The 26040-nt window shown below is 40.4% G+C and overlaps 1 protein-coding gene across 1 annotated transcript; it reads right to left on the minus strand.

Moving 5' to 3' along the window:
• Window positions 1–240: 240 nt before the first annotated feature.
• Window positions 241–25115, minus strand: strc1 (stereocilin 1). The gene is made up of 29 exons (XM_021309564.2): window positions 24758–25115; window positions 21787–22479; window positions 21680–21704; window positions 19066–20425; window positions 17418–18239; window positions 15800–15865; window positions 15587–15697; window positions 15281–15435; window positions 13640–13826; window positions 12438–12553; window positions 11436–11565; window positions 11143–11325; window positions 8409–8447; window positions 8114–8305; window positions 7807–7947; window positions 7385–7446; window positions 6885–7020; window positions 6707–6795; window positions 6247–6382; window positions 5479–5675; window positions 4774–4864; window positions 4327–4498; window positions 2870–3045; window positions 2594–2749; window positions 2223–2365; window positions 1962–2110; window positions 1064–1161; window positions 786–936; window positions 241–594 (listed from the first exon to the last, which is right to left on the minus strand). Exons 1-29 carry the CDS (start codon window positions 24798–24800, stop codon window positions 512–514), a joined length of 6102 nt encoding a protein of 2033 aa, XP_021165239.2. The 5' UTR covers window positions 24801–25115; the 3' UTR covers window positions 241–511.
• Window positions 25116–26040: the final 925 nt, after the last annotated feature.

A 26040-nucleotide genomic window follows, 5' to 3' on the forward strand; every position in this document is an offset into this window, starting at 1 on the left:
CACATAGCCCAAGACAAATTTGTTTAACACATTCGGTTTTTAATAATACCACTGATGAATGTGCACAACAATACAAAATACACTGCAATAACTGAATCAGGTCACCACTGCAAACAAAATCCTCTCCCTCTTAGAACACACACACACACACATATTTTTATATATATATATATATATATATATATATATATATATATATATATATATATATATATATATATATATAGACATATAGTGAGTAATAAACTGAGACAGCAAGGATTCTTTATAAAAATAAACATAGATATGCACATATTTGTTAAACTATAGGGTTTGCTGCTACATTCAGTACTTTGGATGTCAAACTGATTGCTGCTGAGAACAGATTCTGATTTCAATAATTCTCATGTTTTAAAGTCCAGAGTTTAAGGCTTCATATAAGTAGGGTGCAGCGCAGATAAATGAGATATGTTTTTGTTCGTCATATGATTGAGCCTCTGATCCAGCAGGGTGAGTGGGTTCATGCGTCGGGTCAGAACAGGACGGTCAGCAGCATCAGCAGTACCAGTATGAGGCACTGAGGGCTGTGGGTCAGTGTCAGCCCCAGTGACCTTCCTACAGGAGCACAATGAAACAAGTACAAATGTCGAGCAATGCAAAATGGGATGTCATGCTGAGGTATTTCATCAACAAAAAGCTGGGTCTCTGCTGCTAAAAAAAAAGCGAATTACACATGTTCCGATGGAATCGGTACCAGATTACTCTCACCACTACAGTTTCATGGGCTTTGATTTTTTTAGCCGTACCTCTGATATCCACTGCCCTGTTCTCCGAGGAACCCAGCACTATGTTTAGAGCTCTCCTCTGAACATCTGACAGAACCGAGATCTGCTGCGGAGTCACTGCAACAGCCTGCTCATAGGAGAACATGCTGATCTGATTCGGCTGAACAGCCACCTTGAAGAAACAATCAAACACACAAGGAAACAGCAGAGCGGGAGGCAGCAGAGGACAAAAGTAAAAGATTTATATCAAAATCCACTCTATGGAAGCTTGTGATTAATGTGAAACGTGTTACACTTACAGCAAACTTCTTCGGTGGTATAGTGGAGATGGCCAAGGGCGTGATTCCTTCGATTTGCTCCTTCACCAGAGCTGACATGGCCATGTCAGGAAGACCAGCTGCAGCAAACAGTTTTTAGACAATGCAGCAGACTTACAAGATGTTGGATTTAGCTCATTTTTATATTAGTAACTTTTATAATTTTATGCTGCTCTTTAAAAAATATTGTTTTAATATGGGGCTATTACTTGTGTGGAGTGTGTGTCTTTGTGTTTTTATTTTGTTCTTTTTTTATTGAATATGATTATTTTTGTATTATTATTATTATTATTATTATTATTATTATTATTATTATTATTATTATTATTATTATTATTATTATTATTATTATTATTATTATTATTATTATTATTATTATTATAACTCAGAAGCACTTTAGTCCTGTGCTGGTCGTTTTAAAGTGCTTTATAGATAAAGTTTAATTGGATTCTCAGAGAAGAACACTAAAGTCAAGCAACAAATACAAATTCAGTTTTATATTAAATTTTTGAATTAATGGTAGACATATTAGATGCATATGCATGAATGTTTAGCAAAATTGAAAATTAACATTGAGACATTGGTTTATTAGCCCTGCAGAGCATAGTGAGGGAAGCTGAAAAGGCAGCTGTAAATTACTAAACTGCAGCTACTGTTTAACTGCACTTCTTTTGTTCTTGTACTTTATATAATTTGTGTTTTTATATAATTTTTTTTTACATTTTTAATCATTGTTTTACTCTAATCTGTTTAATGAGCCCCAAGAATTTTTTTTTATTTCATTTAATTTGTTTTAATAAAATGAACTACAATAAATCGGTTTGCGTTATCAGAAGATTAAAGGCATCAAAGTGGTACACTGAAGTCGAAGATCCAGTACCTGCCAGAACTCCAATCTCAATAAACACATCCGTGCCCCATGAACTTATGTGTCCAAAAGCAAGACGGTGGGTTAGCAGCTCAACCAAAGCAAGCATCTGCTCCTCCGAACAGGACAGCCTGAGCTGCCCCAGCCAGAGAACCGCCTTACTGCAGCCAGCAGGGGGGGACACAACAGAAGAAGACAGTGAATAAAAATGCCAGGCTGAGCTGGGGGGGGGGGGAAACCAAGAAGCTCCTGCACTGTGGTAACTGAGCTCACCTGAACTCCACATTGTTGAAAGTCTTGATCATTGTGGTTTGAGCTCCGCACACAACGTGTCCCAGGGCCACCAGCATGCTGGAGTCGAGCTGACTCGGGGTCAGCTTGTTGGAGTTTAACACGGTGGTAAACAGGGCTGCCAGCTGGAACGATGAGCGGAACATCATGTTCGGTTAATCCTGGTCAACGCAACACCATGTAGAATATACCCATGCGAACAAAGCATTTATATTGTATACTCTACGAATATTTTCAAAAGATAAGTTTTCTTCCACTAAGGTTGTTACCTCTGAATTCATTTCTGTAGAAAAAATATTCAAAAAGAAGAAAGATGGGATTTTGTAGAACATTACAATGTAATAATAGGTTACCTGTCTGTTGTTCCAGGTGTCGACGGCTCCCATAGAACCAATACTACTTCGCTCTGACAGTCGAAGAGCACCCAGCTCATCCGGAGACAGCTCTGTTGCTATTACACCCAGCTGAGCAATTACAGACTGGGAAAAGGAGGAGACGGGGCCGTATGTCTTCACACGTGAACATCATAGTAGGGTGACCCAGAGGAAGACATCAAATGTTAAAATCCGACAAGTGCTATGTGCCACCTCGCCTACGAAGAATTGATCTAAGTCCCAGCCGAGTCCAACCTTTTTGACTGTTTTGAGAATCTCGGCCCGCTGGTAGGATGCAAGGAAGGGGTCGTTTCCCATCAGCTCCAGACAGTTGAAGAAGGCGGATGAAGGCATGTTGGTGAAGCTGCTGGATGTCCAGGCAGAGGGGGCGGTGTTGTGGAGAATCTCACAGGAAGGAACCATTGGAGCTCCTGAGAGAAAATGCAGACAAAAACGAGTGATCAGGAGGAGGTGCAACGCTCAGGGTCCTAAGTAGGCTGGTGTCTCTTTCCTTATAAATACTCAACAAGAAAAAAAACCCAACAAGTTACTCCTTTAACACGTCATGGCAATTCAATTGTTTATTATTGTGCTTTAATTCTGTAGATTTAATAAACTTTTTGGCAAAGCCAAGTTGTTTGTTTTACATGGCAACAAGCTGAATGACTTGACTAAATTTCCCAACTGTTTCCACAAATGTTTGCTTTCACGTTCTCCTTATAAGTATATCAGATATCACCGAAATACCACATACAATGGAAATTATAAGTGTTGCACAACTCTGTTACAATGCCAGGTTTGTTTGATGTGGAAATAAATTTATGTTTAGACAGAAATCCCAAATTTTCCACCTTTAGTGTGAAATATATCCTCTCTAATCTAAATGAATAAGCAGGAATTTAAATTAATACTTGTGAGAAAATTAAGAAACCTGTAACACAAGGTTTGCATTAGTGATCAGACCTTTAAACTAATACTTTGTTGAAACACCTTTTGATTTATTTTTGGCGTTTATTCTTGATTGGATTACTGCACATCCCACGCTTATTTGTAAAAATTAATTTAATGAATAAATAAAAATCTTTCAGATTGTGAGGATATCTCCATTCTAAAGCCCTCTTATTCTAACCCAGAGTAGGTTGTTTAACACTGTAATGCTAAAAAATAAATTCTGCTCATCTTTAACTTTCTAGCAGACATCTGACACCATCAGTGACTGATATTTAGAAGTTTTCATGTTTTCATTGACCCTGTTCTAAGATTTTGTTTGCAAAGCTGTTTGCAAAAAATGGCTTTAGCTAAATGATGCAAAAGAGCAAGAAGCATTCAGTCTCTCTATAATTTGCATCAGATGCAAACTCAAAAACACGGAAACCAAACATTGCATCAAACGGTGTTGTGACAAAGTTAGTGTGCAACACTGTTATACCTATCTGATTTCTCCGCTAACAGACTTTGCTTGTTTTGCAGTTTCACTGCACAGGATATAAGAGGCATTAAGGTGGAAAAAGTTTTAAATTGTTAAATTTAAATGGTCCCGTTGTTTTTACATCACAAAAAAAAACTGGCATTTTAACACTTTTTATATCAACAGTAACTGTAAAATTTGAAATAATTTTTCAAATTATATATATATATTATATTATATTATATTATATTGAATTATTCCCCGGAATAATTCAATGAATTTCAGGAACTAAAGTGTTGCTCACGTGACGAAGGATATATTTTGAGGAACCCCAGGAAAAACTGCAGAACAAACTGCTGTTTTTCAAAAAGTGCCATCCTCTCATTCATGTCTGAGCAGAGGGTCCCCACGTCCCCATCTTCCCACTGACGCTGGCTCATGAACAGCTTCTCGATGCGCCCCACCGTCATCAGCAGCTGTGGGAAATCACACAAAAACACACATGTGTGGGGGCGGCTTACGGGCAAACAGGAACTTTACCACCTGATCCAGTGACACACAGTAGACCTGACACCTGAAGGATTTATTTACTGCCTTTGCATGCCTGACATACACGGAGATCATGTTCCAATCACAAAAAAAACGCTCACAATGGGTGTGTTACGGGAAAAGAATGTGTCACGGATGCAGCCTGTCCGTCTGTTTCCAGGAGATATTAGAGTTTAATGTAAAGGTACGGCAGAAAACTCACAGGTGAAATCTCTTGCAAGCTCTTGAGAGGCAGGAAGAAGAGAAACCGTCCCACCACAGTTAGCGTTGCCAGGTTCCAGTTCTCCACCGGTCTGTAAGTGAAAACACTTCATGATCCCAACAGTTTACTATCCTATGCCGAAATCCTTTTGTTTACCTGAAAGCTTATTCGTATGTGAATCATAATTTGACATGACTGACATTTACTCTAAAGGCACATCTTTGAACTTTTCAATCATATGCAAATTTGTTTTTTTTCCTCCCAGGAAAAAATGGAAAACTTGCATTCCAGCTTTCAGAAATATACAATTAAATGTACACAAAGGAAAACTTACAGAAAGCTTGAGTTTTTAGCCTAAACTAAAATTATTGCAGGGCGACCAACCAATCCAAGGTAAGGTAAGTTTATTTATACAGCACCGTTCAATAAACAAGGCAACCGATTGTGTTTTGCAGGACTTTAAAGGAAAGACAAAAAGAAATAACAAAGCGTGGACCAGGAAGTTACAGGCCGTGGCCAATTTACAATTGCTGAAAAATAAAATGGACTCCATAAAGCTTCCATGGTCAGTGCAATGTGATGTGAGGGATTTAGACTCCTCCACGTCAGTCAGTGGAAAGTACAATGCCACCTAGTTTCTTACAAAGTTTGTGGTTAACAAAATTCTGTTTCTTGTGGACTAAATCCTTTCTGAGATAACTTTACCCAAAAACAGCAGGCTCTTGCAGGATACGAGCCACGATTTCCATCTTGTTGGTGCTGTAGCAAAGCCCTTTGAGGCTCTCCAGGTTTTGAATGAAGAAGCTGCGGTCCACCTGGACGAAAACTTCATCCACCACAAAAGGCGCCATAATGCCCAGTAAACGAAACTCTTCTTCTGTGAAGGACCCAGTGTACATGCCCTGCAGACAAAAGTCAAAAACATCTGGATGAACAAAGCAAAATACGTAAACTCCTGACAGAAGAAAGCAGGTATTTGTTATTTATTATGTATTCTCAATTAATCTGGGGGTAAAATTTGTTTTGATCAACTGAATCTTGGATTTTAGATATTGAAATTCTTCTTAAAGTTCCCAAAACTAAATAAGTTATTTGTAATTCATTTGTTGCATATGAATAACACATGGTCACAAAAGGGTATTTATCAGATCTATAACTAGGATACAGCTAGTTATAGATCTGAAAAATTCTCTGAAATTTGAAAACATTTCAAATAGGACATAGTAAAAAGAATTGCACACTTGTGCTCGTTTAGATAAAACCAACCAGCAGTCCTATAGAGAAAGAGTCCTATAGAGAGCCCACAAAGATATCATCAGAAACCTTAATGGAGGGAGTTTTACAACATGGAACTTCACATAAACATTGTTAAGAATGATCCTGTGTGTGACTGACGTATTTTTTTTAACCCCTCCAATTCTGTACTTTTACTTTTTTTTGTTTTTGTTTTGGGGGGGGGGGTAATCCACATACCATCTTCTGAATAATTTTGTCCACCAGTAGCTCCTGCATTTTTCTGGATAACATGAGAAAGTGTCTTGGACTGTCAACGATCATTTTCCTCAGGGTGTCCATCGATTCTATAGGAAACAACCTAATGGTGCTTATCCTGAAAGCAGCAACATGAAAACATACAGAATGTTTTTAGTTACAAAGTATGAAGATGTAAATAAATGAAACATTGTGTGTATTCAGAAGTAAGAAGTACAGAAAATCTTCCGGCCCAGTCTTATACATGTTCTCTGTGAAAGATCAGGACACACTTTATTCTTTTATAGAGTAAACAAAGCAAAATGCAGCTACAGATTATTACATTTTGAGGCAACCAGCACCATAAGAGCACAAAGCTCTTGCAGTCATATTTCACGGAAGATGTTTGACAAATATAAATATAGGAATTCTTAGAGGCCAGTTTCCTGCTTTTATAACTCACGGTATGGACAAAGCAATTTCAGCTCCAAGATCCTGAAGGAGGTCAGTGAAGAACTCAAACTTTTGTAGCTCCTTGATCACACACCTTTTCTGCTCAGCAGAACAAAACAAGACACATAAGACATGTGTTATAGGAAAAAAAACGACACATTATGAGTTGGTTGCACTCTTTGAATTACCAGTGAGGTGTGAAGATCACCAGGCTGTTGCCTGAGGAAGACCAAGATATTCCTCACAGAAGAAGATGACTTATTAGCCTGAAAACGTTCCCGTAAGACATTGCAGCTCACACCCTGACCCAGTGTTTTCAGACTCCTGAATAGGCACAGAGAATGGAGAGTCGCTCCATGAGGCTACAGCTAACCCTGGTGCATGTTTAGGTCCTACTGGCGCAAAACACAATACAGATGTGGCATTTAGGTTAGCTGGAGCCAAATCACTTGAACTGGACATTTTAGGTATATAATCAGTAAGAGGTTTGGATAAAAATAAAAGTAGCTCTGTTGGGTTAGTGTGGGTTTGTTCTTGTTCTTTTAAACTCACAGGAGGTTGTACTTGAAAACTGTTTTAGCTGAGTTCAAGGCTTCAGCAAACATTTCTGCCACTCTTTATGATTTACATAAACTTAACAAGAAAGCTGAGAAAAATGTCACCTGTCGGAAATAAAAAATATACTTACAGAAAATCTTTCTTGATTAGATTTGGGTTAGTATTGATCAGCTCTTTGACAATTGCTTGAGCCTGGGGAATAAAAATGGAAACATCATCTTTTCTGTTAATTTTAACAAGGATGATGTGTCATCAAGATGCACACAGTTTGCATCATTTTACAAGTCAAAGAGGATGAAGTCTTTTCGTTTCCTGCTCAACAATTTGAAGTGGATCCTGATTCTGCCGAACAAACAGGAATCACAAAGTAATCTGAAACGTTTCTCAGAGCTGCCAACGCTATGAGAATGAAAACATCTCTTGCATCTGCAAAGAGGCCATATGTTTGTGGTAAGCAGCGGGCGAGAGTTTGTTGGACATTAAATAAGCTTGAAGGGCAAATTTAGATTTAAGGTTTAAAGCAATTCAGATTCAGCTGCAACTCTGCAGTACCTGCTGCGTGTTCCAGGGTTTAATAAACGTGTTAGAGAGTTGGTCAACAAGAAGCCCAGTTCTGGGAAGGATACTTAGCAGCGGCGTGCATCTGAGCAAAGGCTCCACGTCGTCCAACCAGCTGACAACTTCCGGGAAGCCCTGAAAAATCAGGTTGCAAATCACTTCTACAAATTAAGAACTAAAAAGTGTTAGTTTTACAATTTCAGATTTTAAATGTTCTTTTAGCATATTTTATACATATTTAAAACGGAACATTTTTGTATGTAATGTCCATCAGTATGAATAAGCGTCGCTCCTTGAGTACCCAGAGTTTGGTGGCAATGGCGGTTGCTTCTGCCGCACAGAGGATATGTTTGTGTGACGGGGTGCGGGTGAGGGTCTGTTGGGTGAGGGCCTTCAGGACAGACAGCAGCTTGTCCGAGGTGAGGGTCAGGAGGGTCTCCGTCTTCACACCAACAATGAGGGTGCCGAGCTCCTGCAGCTGGCCTGGGTTCAGCTGGTGAGAGCAAAGGAAGGTGTGAGGGCTGAACCACAGAGCAAAGGGAGTATAGCTTCACAGCATTCAGTGGATGAGGGGCCCAAGTTTTAAAGGAACTCACCTTGTTAGTTAAGTTCAGCTTGTCCACAATAATAGAGGCCTTTAAAACACAGAGAATGACCCTGTTAAACTCAATTTAGTTCATCACAGTCCATTTAGCTGCACGTAAAATTACTGAATCACTGCAATTGAGCCTGATGTAAAATTCAAACATTTGCAATTAAACAAATCACACAAGAACAGCTTAAACAGTTAGATAAAACTGACATTATAACAATTTATTCAGAAAATCAACACTAAATCCTACTTTGAGTGACTGCTGTAGGGTCACAATTATTCAATTCAGTTCAATTCAGTATTACATGTTATACAAGTCATCTCAAGGCGCTTTACAAAGTCAAATTCAATCAAATCATACACACAGATTGGTGAAAAAGTTACCTATCTGACGAGAACAAGTAAATTGCATCAAGTCTTGATAAGCAGCATTCACTCTTCATGAAAGAGAGTAGAGCCACAGTGGACAGTCATCTGCATTGGCTTTGCAGCAATCCCTCATACTCAGCATGCATGAAGCAACAGTAGAGAGGAAAACTTCCCTTTAACAGGAAGGAAAAACCTCCAGCAGAACGAGGTTCAGTGTAAACAACCATCTGCCTCAACTGATGTCCTCCAGCAGCCTAAGTCTATAGCTACATAACTATAGAGATAACTCAGGGTAACATGGGCCACACTAACTATAAGCTTTGTCAAAAAGGAAAGTTTTAAGATTAGTCTCAAAAGTAGACAGGGTGTCTGCCTCATGGACCAAAATCTGGAAGTTGGTTCCACAGGAGACGGAGCCTGATAGCTGAAGGATCTGTCTCCCATTCTACTTTTAGAGACTCTAGGAACCACCAGCAGACCTGCAGTCTGAGAGCGAAGTGCTCTGTTAGGAACATACGGGGTAATCAGAGCTCTGATATATGATGGAGCTTGATTATTAAGGGCTTTATACGCGAGAAAGAGAATTTTAGATTATATTCTTGATATAAGAGGAAGCCAATGAAGGGAAGCTAAAATAGGAGAAATATGATCCCACTTGTTAATTTTCATCAGAACTCTTGCTGCAGCATTTTGGATCAGCTGAAGACTTTGAACGGCATTTTGTGGACTTCCTGATAGTAAAGAATTACAATAGTCCAGCCTTGAAGTAACAAAATATATGCATGGACTAGTTTTTCAGCGTCAATCCTGGACAGAATATTTCTAATTTCTAATATTCCAGACCTTAAAAAAGGAAACTCTGGAAACCTGTTTCAATATGGGGTTTAAATGACATGTCTTGGTCAATAATAACACAAAGGTTTTGTACTATACTACCAGAGGCCAATTTGATGCCATCCAGATTAAGTGATTGACTAAGATGTTTATTTTTTGAGGACTCTGGTCAAAGGATTACAACTTCTGTCTTGTCAGAATTTAAAAGAAGGAAATGTAAAGTCATCCAGATTTTGATGTCATCAATACATACCTGCAGTCAAATTAATTGATTGGATTCATCAGGATTTATGAATAAATATAGCTGAGTGTCATCAGCATAACAGTGGAAATTAATCCCATGCTGTCTGATAATTTTACCAATAGGAAGCATGTATATAGTAAAGAGAGTTGGCCCAAGGACTGAACCCTGTGGTACTCCACAAGTGACCCTAGAGTTTGAAAGGATGAAGCAACACCATGCGTACAGTTAAGCATGGCCATGGCTCAATGATGCTCTGGGGTTGTTTTGCTTCCTCTGGCACTGTAAGTCTGCAGCAGGTGAAGTGAAAGATGGCTTTATTGAAATATCCAGCAATCCTGGGAGAAAATGTCCCACTGTCTGTGAGGAAGCTGAAGCTTGGGCATCATTGAATCCTAAAACAGGAAAATGGTCCCAAACAAATCTTAAAGTTCACCAAGGCTTGGTTTCAGAGGAAGCTCTGGGAGATAAAAGATTTTTCATATCGCCTGACTTGAAAATCCGTGGTGGAACTTTTTTTATTTAAAAATCTTCTAGAAAAAAATGGTTTCAACACGCTATCATAAGAACTATCATTGCTTTTGCACCTGCTATGATTTATCAGGAACACTGCTCTATGCTGGAGCCTGTAGCAGATCATAATAGCAAAAAGATGTTCAACTGATGCTCGTTAGGAATGGGTTGAATAATTATGAGAAAACAGTAACCACTAAAAGTAAAGCATTTTGTCAAATTTCTAGACACCCCTTTAAATACTAGTTGTGTTAAACCTTTGGCCAGTAAACCTGATTTGCAGTGGAGTTTGAATAATTTGAAGTGCAACAGAGTGGCATCAAATCACAACAAAACGAAATCTCAGAAATGTTTGAATAACAACCCAACAGATGTCGTTCAAATCCAAATACCTTCGATCATAACAATCATATTCACGTTCGGTCAAGTTAAACTCAGTTTAAATATATTTCTTACAGACTCACGCCGCTCAGTAAGAGGTGGTCTGTCTAAGCCTAAAGAAAGCAGCAGGTTACATGAAATTGTCACAGTAGTTTCTTATTCTGAACAAGCTCTGGGTTACAGAGGAAAGAAACAACCTTCTTTTAACAGGAAGAAACCTCCAGCAGAAGCGGCCTGGGGTTGAGCAGCCATTTGCTTCAACTTGTAATAATTCAATTTACAGTTTAAAGGAATGCATCACTTCTCAGCTCAGTTTTTATGACTTTACAAAATATTAAGGAGGAGCCAATTTTCTTAAAGGTTCCATGAATCAACACAAAACGGTCCAGTTTAGCACTACCTGTATTGGCGTAAATGGTACAGAGCTGAGGGCAGGAAGAGCGGAGAGCAGCTGGGAGGTCGTCAGTCCTTTGATGAAAGTCACGCCTAGCAAGGGCAAGAGTGGAGCCAGCTCTGCCAGTCGTTCGGCACTGAGGGAGGACGGGATTGCAAACTCTGTGTTGTTCAGTAATATTTCTGAAATCTGGAAAGTGAATATGGCTTTTTAGCTCAACGTACATCATCAGATACAGCACTAAGCGTGCATGTTAAAAAAAAAAACAATAAGGAAACCCCAGAATGATCCGCTCCTACCAGCTGACTGGGCATACTGAGTCCCTTGAGTGTGCAGTTCATAACGTTGTCCACAATGACCCGAAAGGCCTCAGTGTTTCTGTAAACAAGGAGGTCTGCTGGATCTGCGAGGCATAAGAGATTTCCCAGTCTGAAATTACAAACATTGCTTTAACACACCTGGAAAATGCCTTTCAAAAAGGAAAAAAAAAACATAGTATTAGCGATGAATACATTCAGTGAGAGTGCATATTATTATGAGCTGAACAATTACAGCAATGCTTATTTCCTTATACACATCATTACTTCTAAAAGATAGATTAGAAATTATTGTTATAATTAACCGTAAAAATCTGTATATAATTTTTATTAATACTCTGTTTTATATAAGGAAACAATAATAATCACTAGCAAGAGATAACTGAATGAAAATAACTCAGCTCTCAATTAAAAAGGGGAGATTGCTGATTTTTGCTCCACCAGCGGTTTATTCATGCTTGCAAGAATGAGAACAGAAGAAAACAGTGTTAAACGGCCTCTACTCTGATGAGTAGACAGAAAGCCTCTTGCTCATATTGGTGTTCTTCAGGTGGGAAGTCACACAGCAGCAATAAAACAATAAAACAATGAAAGCAAGAAACCTGGAAATCTTCAGTTTAGTTCTAATGAATAGGGTTTTGGAAACTTCACCAGGTCTACACTAATGATTAACCCTTGGATGTATGAATTTATGAACTTTAGGGAGAACTTGATCCCTATCTACAACTATGATCTATACAGAACAACCTCCCAGGCTTCTAACGAGGTAAACAAAAACGAGCAAACAGAGGAAGAGTGAGCACTATTTTAAGTTTATACAAAACATCAAACAAAGAAGTTACTTTTACATTTTCCAACCACACATCCTAACCAGGTTTTATGGTCTATGAAAAATAATTCTACAAAAATATTGAAATCCGCTGTTAAGTTGATGATAGTTCTGGATGAGATAATACTGCAAAACATCAAACATGTTTTTCTGACCTGATGAAGTCCTGAGCTGTCAGATTCCTGTAGGTCCCAATAAGTTTGTTGGCAATGAATTCCTGCTTTTGAGAAGAAAGGATGTTTCTCTGCAACACATCCAGCCCATCCAACAGCTCCAGGTAAATATAAAGAAGAGAAATATTGCAGTTATTACAAACGGATATACAGCTCCACCCTCATTCAGCAATACTCCTGCTGTAAAAAGTATTTAAAAATGTATTGCTAAGGAAAAAGGTTGGGAAATATAACTTTTAATTGCTTGATCTATTGACGTGTCTCTTAATGTTATAATGGGGTTTAAATAGGATGTGACACAGAGGCCCATTCATGATTCACCAATAAGAAAGAGACTGGACAATAATGGCATCCACGAGGGAGTTCTGAGGGGAAAATACCACCAATCAAAATTACCACAAAGGCTCAGTTCACATTTTGCAAAAAAAACAGCATGATGATTCCCAAAACCATATAGAAAATAACCAGAGGTCTAACGAAACAAAGGGGAACTTTCCGGAAGGTGTTTGTCTTGTTACATCTGGTGTAAAACTAACATACTGACAGTGGTTGTGGTGTAACTTTGCTGCTTCAGGAGCTGAAGGATTTGCCATTACTGGAACCATGAATGCTTCTCTCTATCAGAAAACCTTGAAGGAGAATGTCAGGCCACCGGTTCTTGACCTTTAGCTTAAGCCCACGCTGGTTACAAAGCAAGACGGAGATCTGAAGCACATCAGCAAGTCCCCTAAATCACTAAAAGAAAACAAAATGAAGGTTTTGGAGTTCTCTAGTCAGTCATAAACCCAGTTGACGGGATATGGCATGACCTTAAACAGGATTCTGACGCCTGGAAACCCTTCAATATGGCTGAGTAGAACAATTCGTAAAAGAGGAGTGGGCCAAAATTCTTCCACAGCGGTGTAAAAGATCCGCCATCAGCTACTGCAAACACTCGATGGCAACGTTGCCACCAAATATGTCACAACAACTTATTAGGCTGAGGGGGTAGGTCAGTGTGGTTTTTACTTTTTAATCGGTTTCCATAAATGGATTACTTCTAATAGTGATGGAGGATAAAAGCAGAGTCTGTGCTTTTCTTTTGAGCAGCAGGTGAGAAGTGGTTCTGTCACCCCGCCACGATGGAACCGTGTCCTGGGTTCTCGGGTTCCCCTGCTGGGTGTCAGAGCTCAAAGGGAAGTTACCTGAGCAGCTGAGAAGTGTTGGAAACCGTGGAAAGGCAAGTAGGCAATCAGGTTTCCTGTGTCTCTGATGAGGGATTGATGACCTCCTGTGATGTTGGAGGGAGACATAGATTTGCCGTACCACAAGCCAAATGCCTCTCGCTGGGCCAGGCTCATTCGCTCCATGTTTTTGTTAATGAACTCCCGCCTAGGAGGAAAACAAAGGCATCACAAATACTGTTAATAATTGTAATATACTCAGGGCGGCCCTTATGAGATGATCATTACAAATCAAGGCACAAAAGGTCTTATGATGAACAATTTGAAAGTTTGAGAGAAAATGTTGAATTTATTTTCCTGTTAATAGGTTGTGCGGGGTTAGGTGTTATCTATAAAACATTAAGAGCAATGTTTTAACGCTTAGCTGCTCCTAATGGTCTGCACAAAACCAGACTGTTATAGCCTGTGTTTGCGGCAAGTATACTTCTTTCTGAAAAGATGACCTGACTGTTGTTTGTCACATTTACTGATTTACTATCCTATATTAAGGCTTATTTCCAAAACTCTAAGAAAAGATTCCTTTAAGTGAAAGACTACAAGAAACCCTGCCTTTCCAAAGATCGAAATCCAGTCAGTGGGCAAGCTTCCTTCACTTTGTATACATAATACAAGAGGCTGGCACCCCGTGGCACAATGACACATGAGTTTTCACAGATGCCCGACACCGGAGATGTGCTCAGGGAGAAGTGTGATGCATGTATGTGGGTAAGGGAGACTCCATGATTAAATATAACTGGACAAATCAGTGTAATTCACACACAAAATATTTCTAATCTCAGTGGATGAAGCAGTGCTGTGTCTACACATTATCAACCTCTCTGAAAATGATCAATGGATTTGAACCTTTAGATGTTTTTTCATTTAGAGCTTGTCATAAAAAACATTTTATTCTCATTTATTGCTTTGAAAATATTAAAATAAAAATAATAAAATAACTTGACAAGTTTTTTTTTTTGCACCATATAAGGTGATTCTTAAAGCACTATAAGCTGAAAACGGTGTAAAGCAGATGTATTCAATTGACTCAAGGAGGATGCATTTCTAAAGCAGTGGGTCAGGTTTTTGCAGAATTATTTTCTGTTCCTTAAATAGGAAACTTTTGAAAGCTGATAATTTGCCCAACACTGTTTTTAAGGACTGCCATGTTTTCTTTTTACCTCTGTTTCTCCCCTCTTTTCCTTTACTCTGCTGCTTTCTGTTTTAGCTGTAGTGTCAGAAAAGTCAGAGACCTTAAGTTGTAATTTTAATGATTTACTTGGTTTATTTTTATTACAATGAAACAAAAGGAGTTATTCTAGTTGTAGCGTTAGAAAAGTTGGATAAAATTACTTTAGATCAGAAACCCCTAAGAACTTACCTAGTTTATTTCTTAATATGAATGAATAATTAAGTACTGTAATTTCATGCTTTCATTGTGTTGCAGTAACAAGAAATACAGTCTTTGAGACCGCTACAAAATAAGATCATGGAAAAAGTAAACTGATCTTTATGAAAACGCTCCATCTGTATTGTTTTTGATGGATTAAAGCATTGCATTACTGAATCAAAAGGATTGTGTGAGCATTGCACTTATTAGCAATAATGGCTAAAGTCATTACTTACAAGTTGGCGTTGATCTGTATGGAGGGCAATGCCTGGATATCGGCAGGACTGGCTGCAGTCAGCAGAGAGCCCAGCTCTAGGAGAAGTTTATCATCTATTGGCTGGTGGGTCTTTAGTAGCACTGACACCATGGTGGACTGGTACTCTTCAGATAACTGGTAAAAAAAAAAAAAAGGAGCAAAAACTGTTAGTGAAAAAACAATTGTCTACCTTTTATTTAGTGGGACTGAGCAGACAAATAGAAGTGGAGGACTAATGAAGAAGGCTGTGGATAAACAGTGACTGCTTAGTTTAAAGTTCAACCACCTGCAGGCTGTTCTTGAATCGATTGTAGTACTGGAGGATCAGTCTGATGGTGCTGATATGTGTAGCTGCCAGAACTGGACTCAGGCTGCTCAAAGGCAATTGGAAGTACTCCTAAACTCCAGGAGGAGAAAGTACACAGAGAGAGAGGTCAAAAGCAGATAGCAAAGGAACACTGAACCCTACAGTAGCACTGAGACTGAGGATGGGTCCAACCTTGATGAAAAGCAGTTCATTGCCGGTCACGTCTCTTGTTGCCTGCAGCAGTCTGCTGAGTACTGTCTGCAGCAAGAATTGAAAAAAAATAACAACAACAACACAGGTTTTATAGCACTTATAACCGTTTAGCTGTTACCATATCTCTGTAATAATAGCTTGAATCCCAGAGAACCAAACTTTCACATTTATTGTGAACTTGAGGGACCTCAATAGAATCTTCCATTCTTAATTTAATAATAAAAAAATTCAAAGCTTTCTTGGTGGTAACATCCTGCTGCTGGAATGCTTTTCTTCAGCTGGTAAGGGTTGATAGGAAGAAGGATGGCGCTAAATACAGAGCAAACTTCAAAGAAAACCTGTTAGAGTCTGCAAAAGGGTCGAGCATTAAAAATGTTGTCTGTCTACAGGACAACCATCCTAAACATAATGCCACAACTGCACTGGAATAGTGCGGATCAAATCAGATTCAATAATTAGAATGGCCCAGTCAAAGTCTAGACCTTAATTGAGTTAGAGTCTTTGGACTCAGCCTTAGAGATATGGTGAAGAGCTCCTTCATCTGGGGTGGAGCTCAAAGTCGAGCTGCAGCTTCTCCCCATCCATAAGAGTCATTTGAGGTGGTACCGGCATCTGATCAGGATGCCCCCCATGTGTGCTTCCCTTTGAATGGTTTCCAGGCATGTTCCACTGGGAGGAGACCCCCGGGAGATCCAGAGCTCTCTGGAGGGACTAACTATCCCGTTAGGTCAAGGAACGCCTTGGGATCCTGCAGAATAAGCTGGACAGCGTCGCTGGGGAGAGAATGTCTGGGTTTCTCTCCTGGAGCTGTAGCCCCTGTGGATAAGGTCCAAGGTCGGAAGACAATGGATGGATGGATGGATGGATGGATGGATGGATGGATGGATGGATGGGTGGGTGGGTGGATGGATGGATGTTAACAGATTCCATCCAATCTGACTTATCTTGAGTTATTGTGTGAAGAGGAACTGGCATAGATTTTAGTGTAAAGCTGGTCAAGACAAGCCCTGACTATTCCTATCAAAAAAGAAAACACTTTTGTGTAGATCCAAATGATTTCAAGTTAGCTATAATTTAATTTTTTTTTTTAAAAAGTTCAAAGGGTTCTGTTTACTTTTGCAAAGCATCATAAAAGGATTGTGAAAAGACTAAAAAAAGATTCAAGTAAAAAACTAAAACTGTTTCTCAAAATGACTTTACATTGTTCAAAGAAAGATCGCCTCCTGAGCAACAAAGTATGAAGAGATGAGGCGCTGACCCTGGATGTTTGCTGATACTGCCAGCCATTGTTAAATTAGGTGCAACCTTGTGGAGATTACACGGAGCTGCAAAGACTTATCACATCAGTGTCAATGACGGTAATGTAATCAGACACCAGCAACAAGCTGGAGGTCAAACGTTGCGATTATGCAGTAATGAAAACTGCTTTGATGCATGTTTACATCAATAATAAACTAAAAGAAGAGCTACACAGAAAATCAGACCATCGCCTTCTATAGAGGAAAGAAGAAGTTCTTCACTTCCAATCGTTACTATGGCTAATTGATCTAAAAAAAACAAGAAAGCACTTCACTCTCAACCAAACTCTAGCACCTACCCCAAAGCACTGTAACAACACCCTCTTGTTGTCTTGGTTGACTTCTCTCTTTAAATAGTCAACTACAGACATGAGGACACTTTGCCTTATGGTGTTGTTGACCTGCCAAATGGGACCCATTGAGTCCTCCACGAGCAGCAGGATCACCACCGTAGTAGCGACCGCCCGATTCAGCCCTTCGGTCACAGGTGTAGTCAGCAGACCCTCCATCCTGGAGCTCAGGCTCTCCACCCAGCAGCGCACCATCATCTGCAGAACCATGTTCTGACTGGGACAAGGCTGACAGTCTGGGACGCAGTAGTGTGGGCACATCAGGCCGAACTGCTTCAGTAGAGTTTGTGATGCACAAACGCTGGGTTTTGCAGTAGTAGTAGTGCTGCTGTTGTTGTTGTTGCTGCTGGTGTAGTTCGCGTAGGCTGTACACATGCTGCTCACCCAGGCTGTAGATGACTTCCGGGACAGCAAAAATAGGAGGCCAGCGTTAGGGCAGATAGATGAGACAAAATTGGCCTGGTCATTCTCCCAGCACTGAGCAAGGAGCGTTGCATTTGGAACAGCTGAGATCCAGCTGGAGTACAGGCACCGCTCAGCGACTTTGAATTCAGTCTGTCCTCCACCGCCAACAGGAGGGCTCACTGGGCTCGTATGGTTGGCGCAGTGCTGTGTCAGCCAGGCGTTGTCCTGGTTGGCCATCAGGTTGTTGAGGACCGTCTTGTTAGCGCACACTTTGGTGGTGAAGTTCTGCGGGTCAATCTCGGCACACAGAGCAAGCTCGGTCATGTCCACGATGATCGGTTGGGTCCAGTCAGAGTATCTGCACAGCTAAACATCATATGACAAAGTTGGTAAGGCATTACAAATAAGCATCTCACCTTTCGTTTTGCTTCACTATTGTCCCACAGACAACAGTGAAGTAATAAGAGCTTCACTAATGTCAGCAGGACCGGGAAATATATCTAGATCAGGGCTGGATGATATAGTATAAAAGCATATAGATAAAATAGAAATCATATTAATAGATATCGATAATTAAAAAATAAAATAAAAATGCAGCTCTGGCCATATTTTGCTATTGCTTGATGACCTATTTTTGGTTTGAACTCAAACCCTGAATTCAAACTCAACCCTTTATTCGACCAAAATTGCAAGTTTTAAAAAAGAAAGAAAAAAAAACACGTTCTCTCTGAACTGTTAGAATTGGGCAGGGCTTGGTGACAAAGCGTTCCTAGGTCTACGTTTGTGATTGGTTGGGAAGATGTAATGACTGTAGTATTAACCTACATGATAGACTAAAGTGCAAAAGGAAGGAAAGCGGTTCCTCTATTGAACTCTCAAATTATGACATTCTTGGGGTTTTAACTTTCATAAAACTCAAGAGCTACAAACTTTCTTTACTTTGCTGATTGTCTTTATGTCTTAGTACAACACTCCTTCGTGTTACATTAAAAAAAAAAAACACTCTAAAAATGTTGTTTTAGTTTGGTCTGTTTACTTTTATGGATTAACATAAAGCACACCAGCAATCTTTTATTGTATTTAACCAAGAATTATCAAAAATGTCTTTGTGTTCACATAATTTCTGTTAAATAAAATTGAAATAGTTGCATTTCTAACCACATAAACAGTGTCATCCTTATGAGATACCCACCTGCGGTGTCACAGTCATTTGCTCCATGTCAGTGCAGACTGATGTCAGCCACATGTTCTGGGGGTTCTCCAGCAGCTTTTCAAACACGGCTGCCTGGCAGCACACGTTCTCCTGAAAGGCGGCCTGATCGTTCTGCCAGCAGAGGGCGACCACCGAGGGGTCCACCTGCCTCTCCCCCCACGTCTGGTAGTCGCACCATGCTGCCAGGTCAAAGTTCTGCGTTGGCTCGGCGGGTAGAACAACCAGAGAGGTACTGCAGTGTGAATCCAGCCATGCAATGTCCTTATTTTGCAGAAGGCTGTTTAGAAAGGTCTTGTTCCCACAGACCTCACTCGTGAATCTGCTCTGATCAATGACGATGCACTTTGATAAAATGTCCGTGGTGATCTGCATCACGTCGTGCCATTCCGAGTACTGACAGGACTCCAGCTGTAACGCGTCGGGCCCGGGGAACGGTGGCGGCGAGTTTGAGCAGTTGGGCATCAGCTGCCAGTTGTCAGGGCTGGATATCAGAAGCATCAAGAATCCAGTGTGCTGGCAGATGAGATCGGTCAGTCTCGGAGCATCGAGGCTGAAGCAGAACTGCAGCAGGGCGGAGTCCACCTGCTGAGCGGGCCGGTCGAGCCACTGCTCGTACACGCAGAACTGACTCGCCATGTACGCAGCGTCTGCAGTGGAGTTGGCGCAGAACGGATACAGCCAGACGTTCCTCCGGTCTGTGAGCAGCTTCTTCATCAGGGTGGCATTGTTACAGACCTGCCTCACGAACCCCATCGGCTCGTTAACGCTGCACAGAGACACAAGAGCAGCATCCGCGGTGCTGTTCAGCCAGCCGCTGTAGTCGCAGGCGAGCTGCCGGAGGCTCGAGGCCTCCCTGGCGACTCGGCGCGGAGCGGGCGGAGACACCAGCTGAGTCTCGTTCAGAGACCTGGGGGAATCGAAAGGTTTGGTCTCTCCAACGACACAGTCAGACGACTTGGTGACCAGCGTGGACGTCAGCGGCTGGAAGACGTAACACAGGTTTCTCCACACATGCTCCATCTGGCTGCTGTTCAGGGAGCTCAGAGCCTGGCAAAAAGCTAACACAGACGTAGAAGATCCGTCTCCTGAGCCCACGAGGATGTCAGCGCACAGGGTGTCGTTGAGAGCGGCCAGGTTGCGATGATCACACGGGATCTTGTAGTTGACATAGGGGTGGCTGTTTAGCTGCGACGCACTGCGCTGTGAGAGGATGCTGGAAGGACTCTGGCACTCTGGGCCTGAATAAGTGCACAAGGACTCGTCTGGTGGCAGGAAGGTTTCCAGGAGGATGTCAACGAGTGGGACGCCCAGCGACCAACTCACGTTGTGCTTTAGTCCCCTGAAAAAAACACCCAGGTATTAGTAAGTTTGTTGCAAAACAATACAAAGCTACTTGAAAGTTCAGATTTAACCAGAGTTGGACCAACTGTGGTGTTGTACCGCTTAAAGCTTGGCTAAGCTGATAAAAATGGACACAAAACGTTGTTATTTTTATGTAAGAACTCTAAAATTTAAGACTTACAGGGGAGCCCAGACTTATTCATGTTCCTGGCAGATTCAGATTTAAAATACCATTCAACTAAAGAGTTTTTGTCATATAAAGCGTTTTTTTTAATTATTTGATTTACTGTGTTGCATGAATTAGTCAGTCAAAGCTTCTTTGATGATGCATTCACGCCTGTAGTAAATTTTGTGCAATATTTTTCAACATTCATACAAAGAATAGTGCAGTGAACCAAGTTAAGAGTGTGCAAAAATCTGCATTCACAGTAGTGATACTGTGATGTGTGACAAACTCAGTCTTCTCAGCAGCTGTTTGAAAGTCAGGTGCTACAGCAACTGCCTGTTAGATGGCTCGCCTTGTGTTGGTCCTTTTTTGGTCAGTAAGCACACATTGAAAATACGACTCAGTAAAGCACATAAATAAATTTACAGTATATAGTTGTCTGTTGATTCTATATTCTATGGTTCTGGTAAGAATAAAACTCAATATTGTTTTTTTGTTTTTTTTTTATATATATTTACGTGCTCGACCACTTTGAACACATTTAGGGAAAAATATCTGGTCCCGCATGAACAAAAAATTTCTGTTCAACCTTTTAGGCCGCCTTGTGGTCATCCTGAAACATAATACGTTGCTACATCTTACCCAAAGAAACTGGAAGAACGCAGGTAAGATGCTGTCCAAAAATCACCTGAAGATGCCACGTTTTAATGAGAGGCACGACAAATCATGAAATTAAGGGTTGACACAAGCTTTGTTGCAGCTGTTGTTGCAAAGTTCAACTTTCCTAGGAGTAATGTGCTCATTCTTAGTCTTATAGTCTTTAAACACCCTTTCTACGAAAAAAAACGTAGTACCATAATAAAGTTTGTCATCACTGCTATTTCTTTTTCTAGACACGGTGACTGCAAAAATACTGGGAATCCTATTGAAATAAATCTATGTTCAACCTAAAGTTTGGACGAACTGCTCATCAGATTACTAAATAGGCTACATGCAGATTGATTTTTCAATCACAGGACCTAAATTCTAAATCCTTTTTTCTGGTAATGATTTGTTAGCAGAGGTGGTGAAAAGGTACAGACTCACCACATAATTAGCTGCTTGAGATCTCCTGCAGAATAAAAGAACAGTAATTAGTGCAGACACAAGAAGGCCTCCGTCTTTTGATGATACAAAGTCAGATTTTGTTTTACCTTGTTGGCAGGACTCTTGTTCAACCAGGGATGGGATCTGAATTCCAAACTCTAAGGCAATTCTGACGTAGTCCATTGGTGTTTTGAGCAACATGGCAATGAAATCCAACAGATTTACTGAAACTGAATCCAGAAGACTGCGCAGAACATTCGTCAAGTCCTCAGACAGAGTAAGGTTTGACAGCGTGTTGATGAGCATCTCCTGAAAACCGTAAAAAGCTGCCATCACTATGTTCCCCATCCTCAGGTAGGACCCAAAGAAGCTGCCCGTCTCTCCGTCGGTGGCCAGCGGAGTGCATGTCTGAGATTTGAGCGAGGAGAAAAACACGAGCAGCGGACGGCCCATCTCCAGAGACACTGCCTTCGTTAGCTCTGCCTCTAGTCCACAGTCCTGCCTCTCTGACAGAAGGCAAACCAGTATTTTGGGCAGGTTGTCAAAGAATCCCTCTCTCATCAGTGGTTGAAAAAGGCTGTTGAGGTTACTCAGGATGCTGATATACATGTTCAGGTTGAGGGGCTCCTCGGGGAAAGGGACAGCTAATTTGCGCGTGTTTCCGGCAGAGAGGGAGTGGATTTCATCAATAACTTTTCGGATGTCCTCCTTTAACTTGCTGTCCTCAGCAGGCATCTCGTTGCTTTGCCTTGCGACTAATTGGGGTTGTGAACACACCGGAGAGGCATCACTAATGATCCCTGTTCAGATAAATAAGTAAATGAAGGAATTCCTCAGAAGCAGCAGACAAGAAGGCAGAAAACCACTTTAAGGTGTATTCGAACTAAAAATGGTGTAAAGATAAAGATCAAACTGCAATATTGTTGATGTTTCTTTATATTTTGCCTGAAAGGATCTAGACTTAATATAAGCCTTGCTGTTAAAGTACATAACTTTAACAACGAGGTGCATAAACTGAGTGGTGATGCATATTAAGAAAAATACATGATGGGAATAGGATATCAAGTCACACTAAGAATAAAATGCTATAACTGTTGTGCCTGTTAAAAGTTGAATGACTTTTATCCAACATTTTACATAAGCTATTTTTGTCATATCTTTAAATAATATTACATAAAATAAGGCAGACACCCTGTTTGCTTTAAGACTAGGCCTAAAAATGTCCTTTTTGATAAAAACCTATGGTTAGAGTGGCTTAGGTTACCCTGAGCTATCTCTCTATTTTTGTTGCTATAGGCTTAGGCTACTGGAGGACATATTTACCACTTTCCCTCACTGGGCTAAATTCTCCTACTGCTCTCCAGTTTTGCTTTATTTGCTGTTATTTCAACTTTTAACTATATGTTCTGTTTTTTTCTCTTCAGAATAGATACACCTAGCCGTGCTTGAGAGGGCATCAGCTGAGCTGTAACTTCATGTTCTCCTTCTATAGATGATACATTTGGCTGTCTTTCAGTGGTTAACCCTTCATTTCCCCTAAAGATAGCTGCTGACTGAGCTTTTACTATAAATAACTCTGTATTCTTTTTCATCCTCTGGACTTCAAAACTGGCTCAGAATGTGTCTTCTTAGCTGTGTTTCTCTAGATGAAGCCACTAAATGAGTGACTGCTGCCGTTACCTTTTATGTTTCTTACACATTGAAAGTACTCCTGTCCACTGTCACTACATGCCAATTCCAGGAGGAGTGAATGCTGCAAGTTAATAATTTGATGTAATCTGCTAGTTTTCTTACATAGGAAACTTTTTAACCATTTAAGATAATAAACTGAACTTAACAGCATTGGTTAATAACTAGGATCAATTGCAATGTATGTACTTGACTTGGAATCTGTACGATTTGAATGAATTGAATTTTGTTGTAAAAGCAACTTGAGACGACGTGTGTTTTGAACTGGCGCTATGTAAATGAACTGAGTTGAATCAAAACTAAAACAATGCTGCCAAATGTACTTGCAGTAACACATTTTCAATGTAATTGCATCTGGAATTGAATGGGTGCATTCACCAACGGATGAACGCCCCCTTTTCACCAAGTACACAGGAATAAATGTAAAATCCTGCTAAAAAAAAAAGACCTGCTTCAAGGACAAAACAGTTCAACAGAAAACTCATTCCACAACAAAGTCTGAAATCAGAGCCAATCACAGCTTAGCTCAAACATACACACACCGCTGGCTTCAAATTACTAGTTTTAATCCGGTTAAGCCTTTACTGGAGCAACATTTCAGTACAGGATGCTGTCCTGTTGATTATCATCCCTCTGCTCCTCAAACGTCTGTGTTAATTAGCTCATTTAAGTGTGTCAGTTTACATGTAAATCATCTGAGAGACTAATATTTTGGATGATTATTGTAATGACTTACCGAGTCTGAAAGTGTTTTTGTTATCTGGGTAAATGTTTGAAACATAATCATTTTTCCTACTGCCAAAACATGTTCTTGTACAAATTAGTTGTTACAGTTTGAGGACACACTGAATAAAAAAGGGCTCATCTTGGCTTTTATTTCTGAGTATAATCAGAATTTGTATCTGAATACTTCAACGGTCATCCACTAAAAACATTTATATTTCAATGAAAATCTCCAAACTGTTGCAGTTTTTTTCCTTTGAGACTCTTCACCATACTGTTTCTAAAACTATCTTCATCATCCGAAAGTCATTCAAAGTGACAAACAGATAAAAACTCAAGAAAAGACTATATGGACTGTCAAATTTTGTTTTCTACTTAAAATGAAAACTGAAGTATTTAGTTGTACAACCTATTCACATTTGCTATCCCCTTTCCCTACCATGCCCGCTCTGTGCTAACCCTAATATTACTAGAATTGAGCCAGATGTTTTAAAGTAAAATATTTAAATAAATAGGCAGGAATGAAGACTTTTGCTCAGCATGGTGTAAGGAAATACTTTGTTTTCATGCAATCTATAATCTGGGGCTTTATTCTCAAGAAATATATATATTGTTTCTTAACAAAACGTTGTCACCAGTTCACAGCAGCATTATTCTTTAACTTACCAAATATGATGCAAACCAAACGAACGGCTGGTGAAGACCACATTTCTGTTGTTCTCAGATTAAAGCAGCCAATCACTCCAGTCAAAAACAAACTAAGAATAAAACAACAACTCGTTATCCTGTTACTACAGAGAAAACATTCAGCTGAGGCAAAACTAGACCGAGGGGAAGTTTCATGTTGGACGAGGCTGTAAATTTAGTCTTTACAGAAACATGCGTTGAGCACTCCTCGGCGTATGATGCCCATCTATCAGATGATCCTATTACGTGGCTCTGTGCTCTGAGAAGCAGGACACTCCTCACCTCCAGCTCCACCTGCAACTCTGCACCTCGATCAGGCCGGGGCGTAATTGAGGAGACCTGTAACGGGGAAAAGGAGGTGCGAAATGAGGGCTGTGAAACGCAAGAGGGATTTTAACAACAAGCACATCAATCGACGTTACATTATTAACAGACTGTGTTGATTAGGTCCTCCGGCTGAAAGTCGACTCCTACCAGAGGAGTAAGAAGACACCAGACTGACTGCTGGAGGAGTTATCTGACAGCTGCTGCCAATACTTTGATCAGCGGCCTGTAACTCCTAATCTACAGGCTGCCGCTTAGACAGGGAGGATGGTTATTGTCAGGGAAAGTGATGGGACATGGTTTTTGCAGTGAGTATGCAAACCTTTTGAACTATCACACGTGCTTTGATTTAAAAACAATCTCTGAAGCTCTGGTTGTCCCTTTAAAGGGTTCTCCCATCCGAGCTGTGGATCTCTGCAGCTCCTCCAGTGTTACCCTAAGCCTCTCCTTGCCCACTTGTCCTTTTTAGGTGGATAATATACAGTATCTCACAAAAGTGAGTACACCCCCCACATTTTTTGTAAAAAATGATTTATGATTATGGCTTACAGGTGAAGAAAACCCAAAATTCAGTGTCTCAGAAAATTTGAATATTGCAATTGATACCCCAATCACAAAAGGATGTTTTAAGCACAACTATGAGGCTTCTGAAAAGTAGGTCAATTTCTATGCACTCGAAACTTGGTTGGACCTCTTCTGGCATCAATTACTGCATCAAAGTGCCGTAGCATAGAGGCCATCAGCCTGTGGCACTGCGTAGGTGGAACAGAAGCCTGGATTACTTTGATAGCTGCCCTAAGTCATCCTCCACTTAACAGCCCATAGATTTTCTGTTGGGTTCAGGTAAGCAGCGTTTCTCCTTAGCCCAGATAAGCCGCTTCTGACATCGTCTCTGGTTCAGGAATGGCTCGACACGAAGAAAGCAACATTTGTAGCCC

This window comes from Fundulus heteroclitus, unplaced genomic scaffold, assembly GCF_011125445.2.
Source record: "Fundulus heteroclitus isolate FHET01 unplaced genomic scaffold, MU-UCD_Fhet_4.1 scaffold_38, whole genome shotgun sequence".
Classification (NCBI taxonomy): domain Eukaryota; kingdom Metazoa; phylum Chordata; class Actinopteri; order Cyprinodontiformes; family Fundulidae; genus Fundulus; species Fundulus heteroclitus.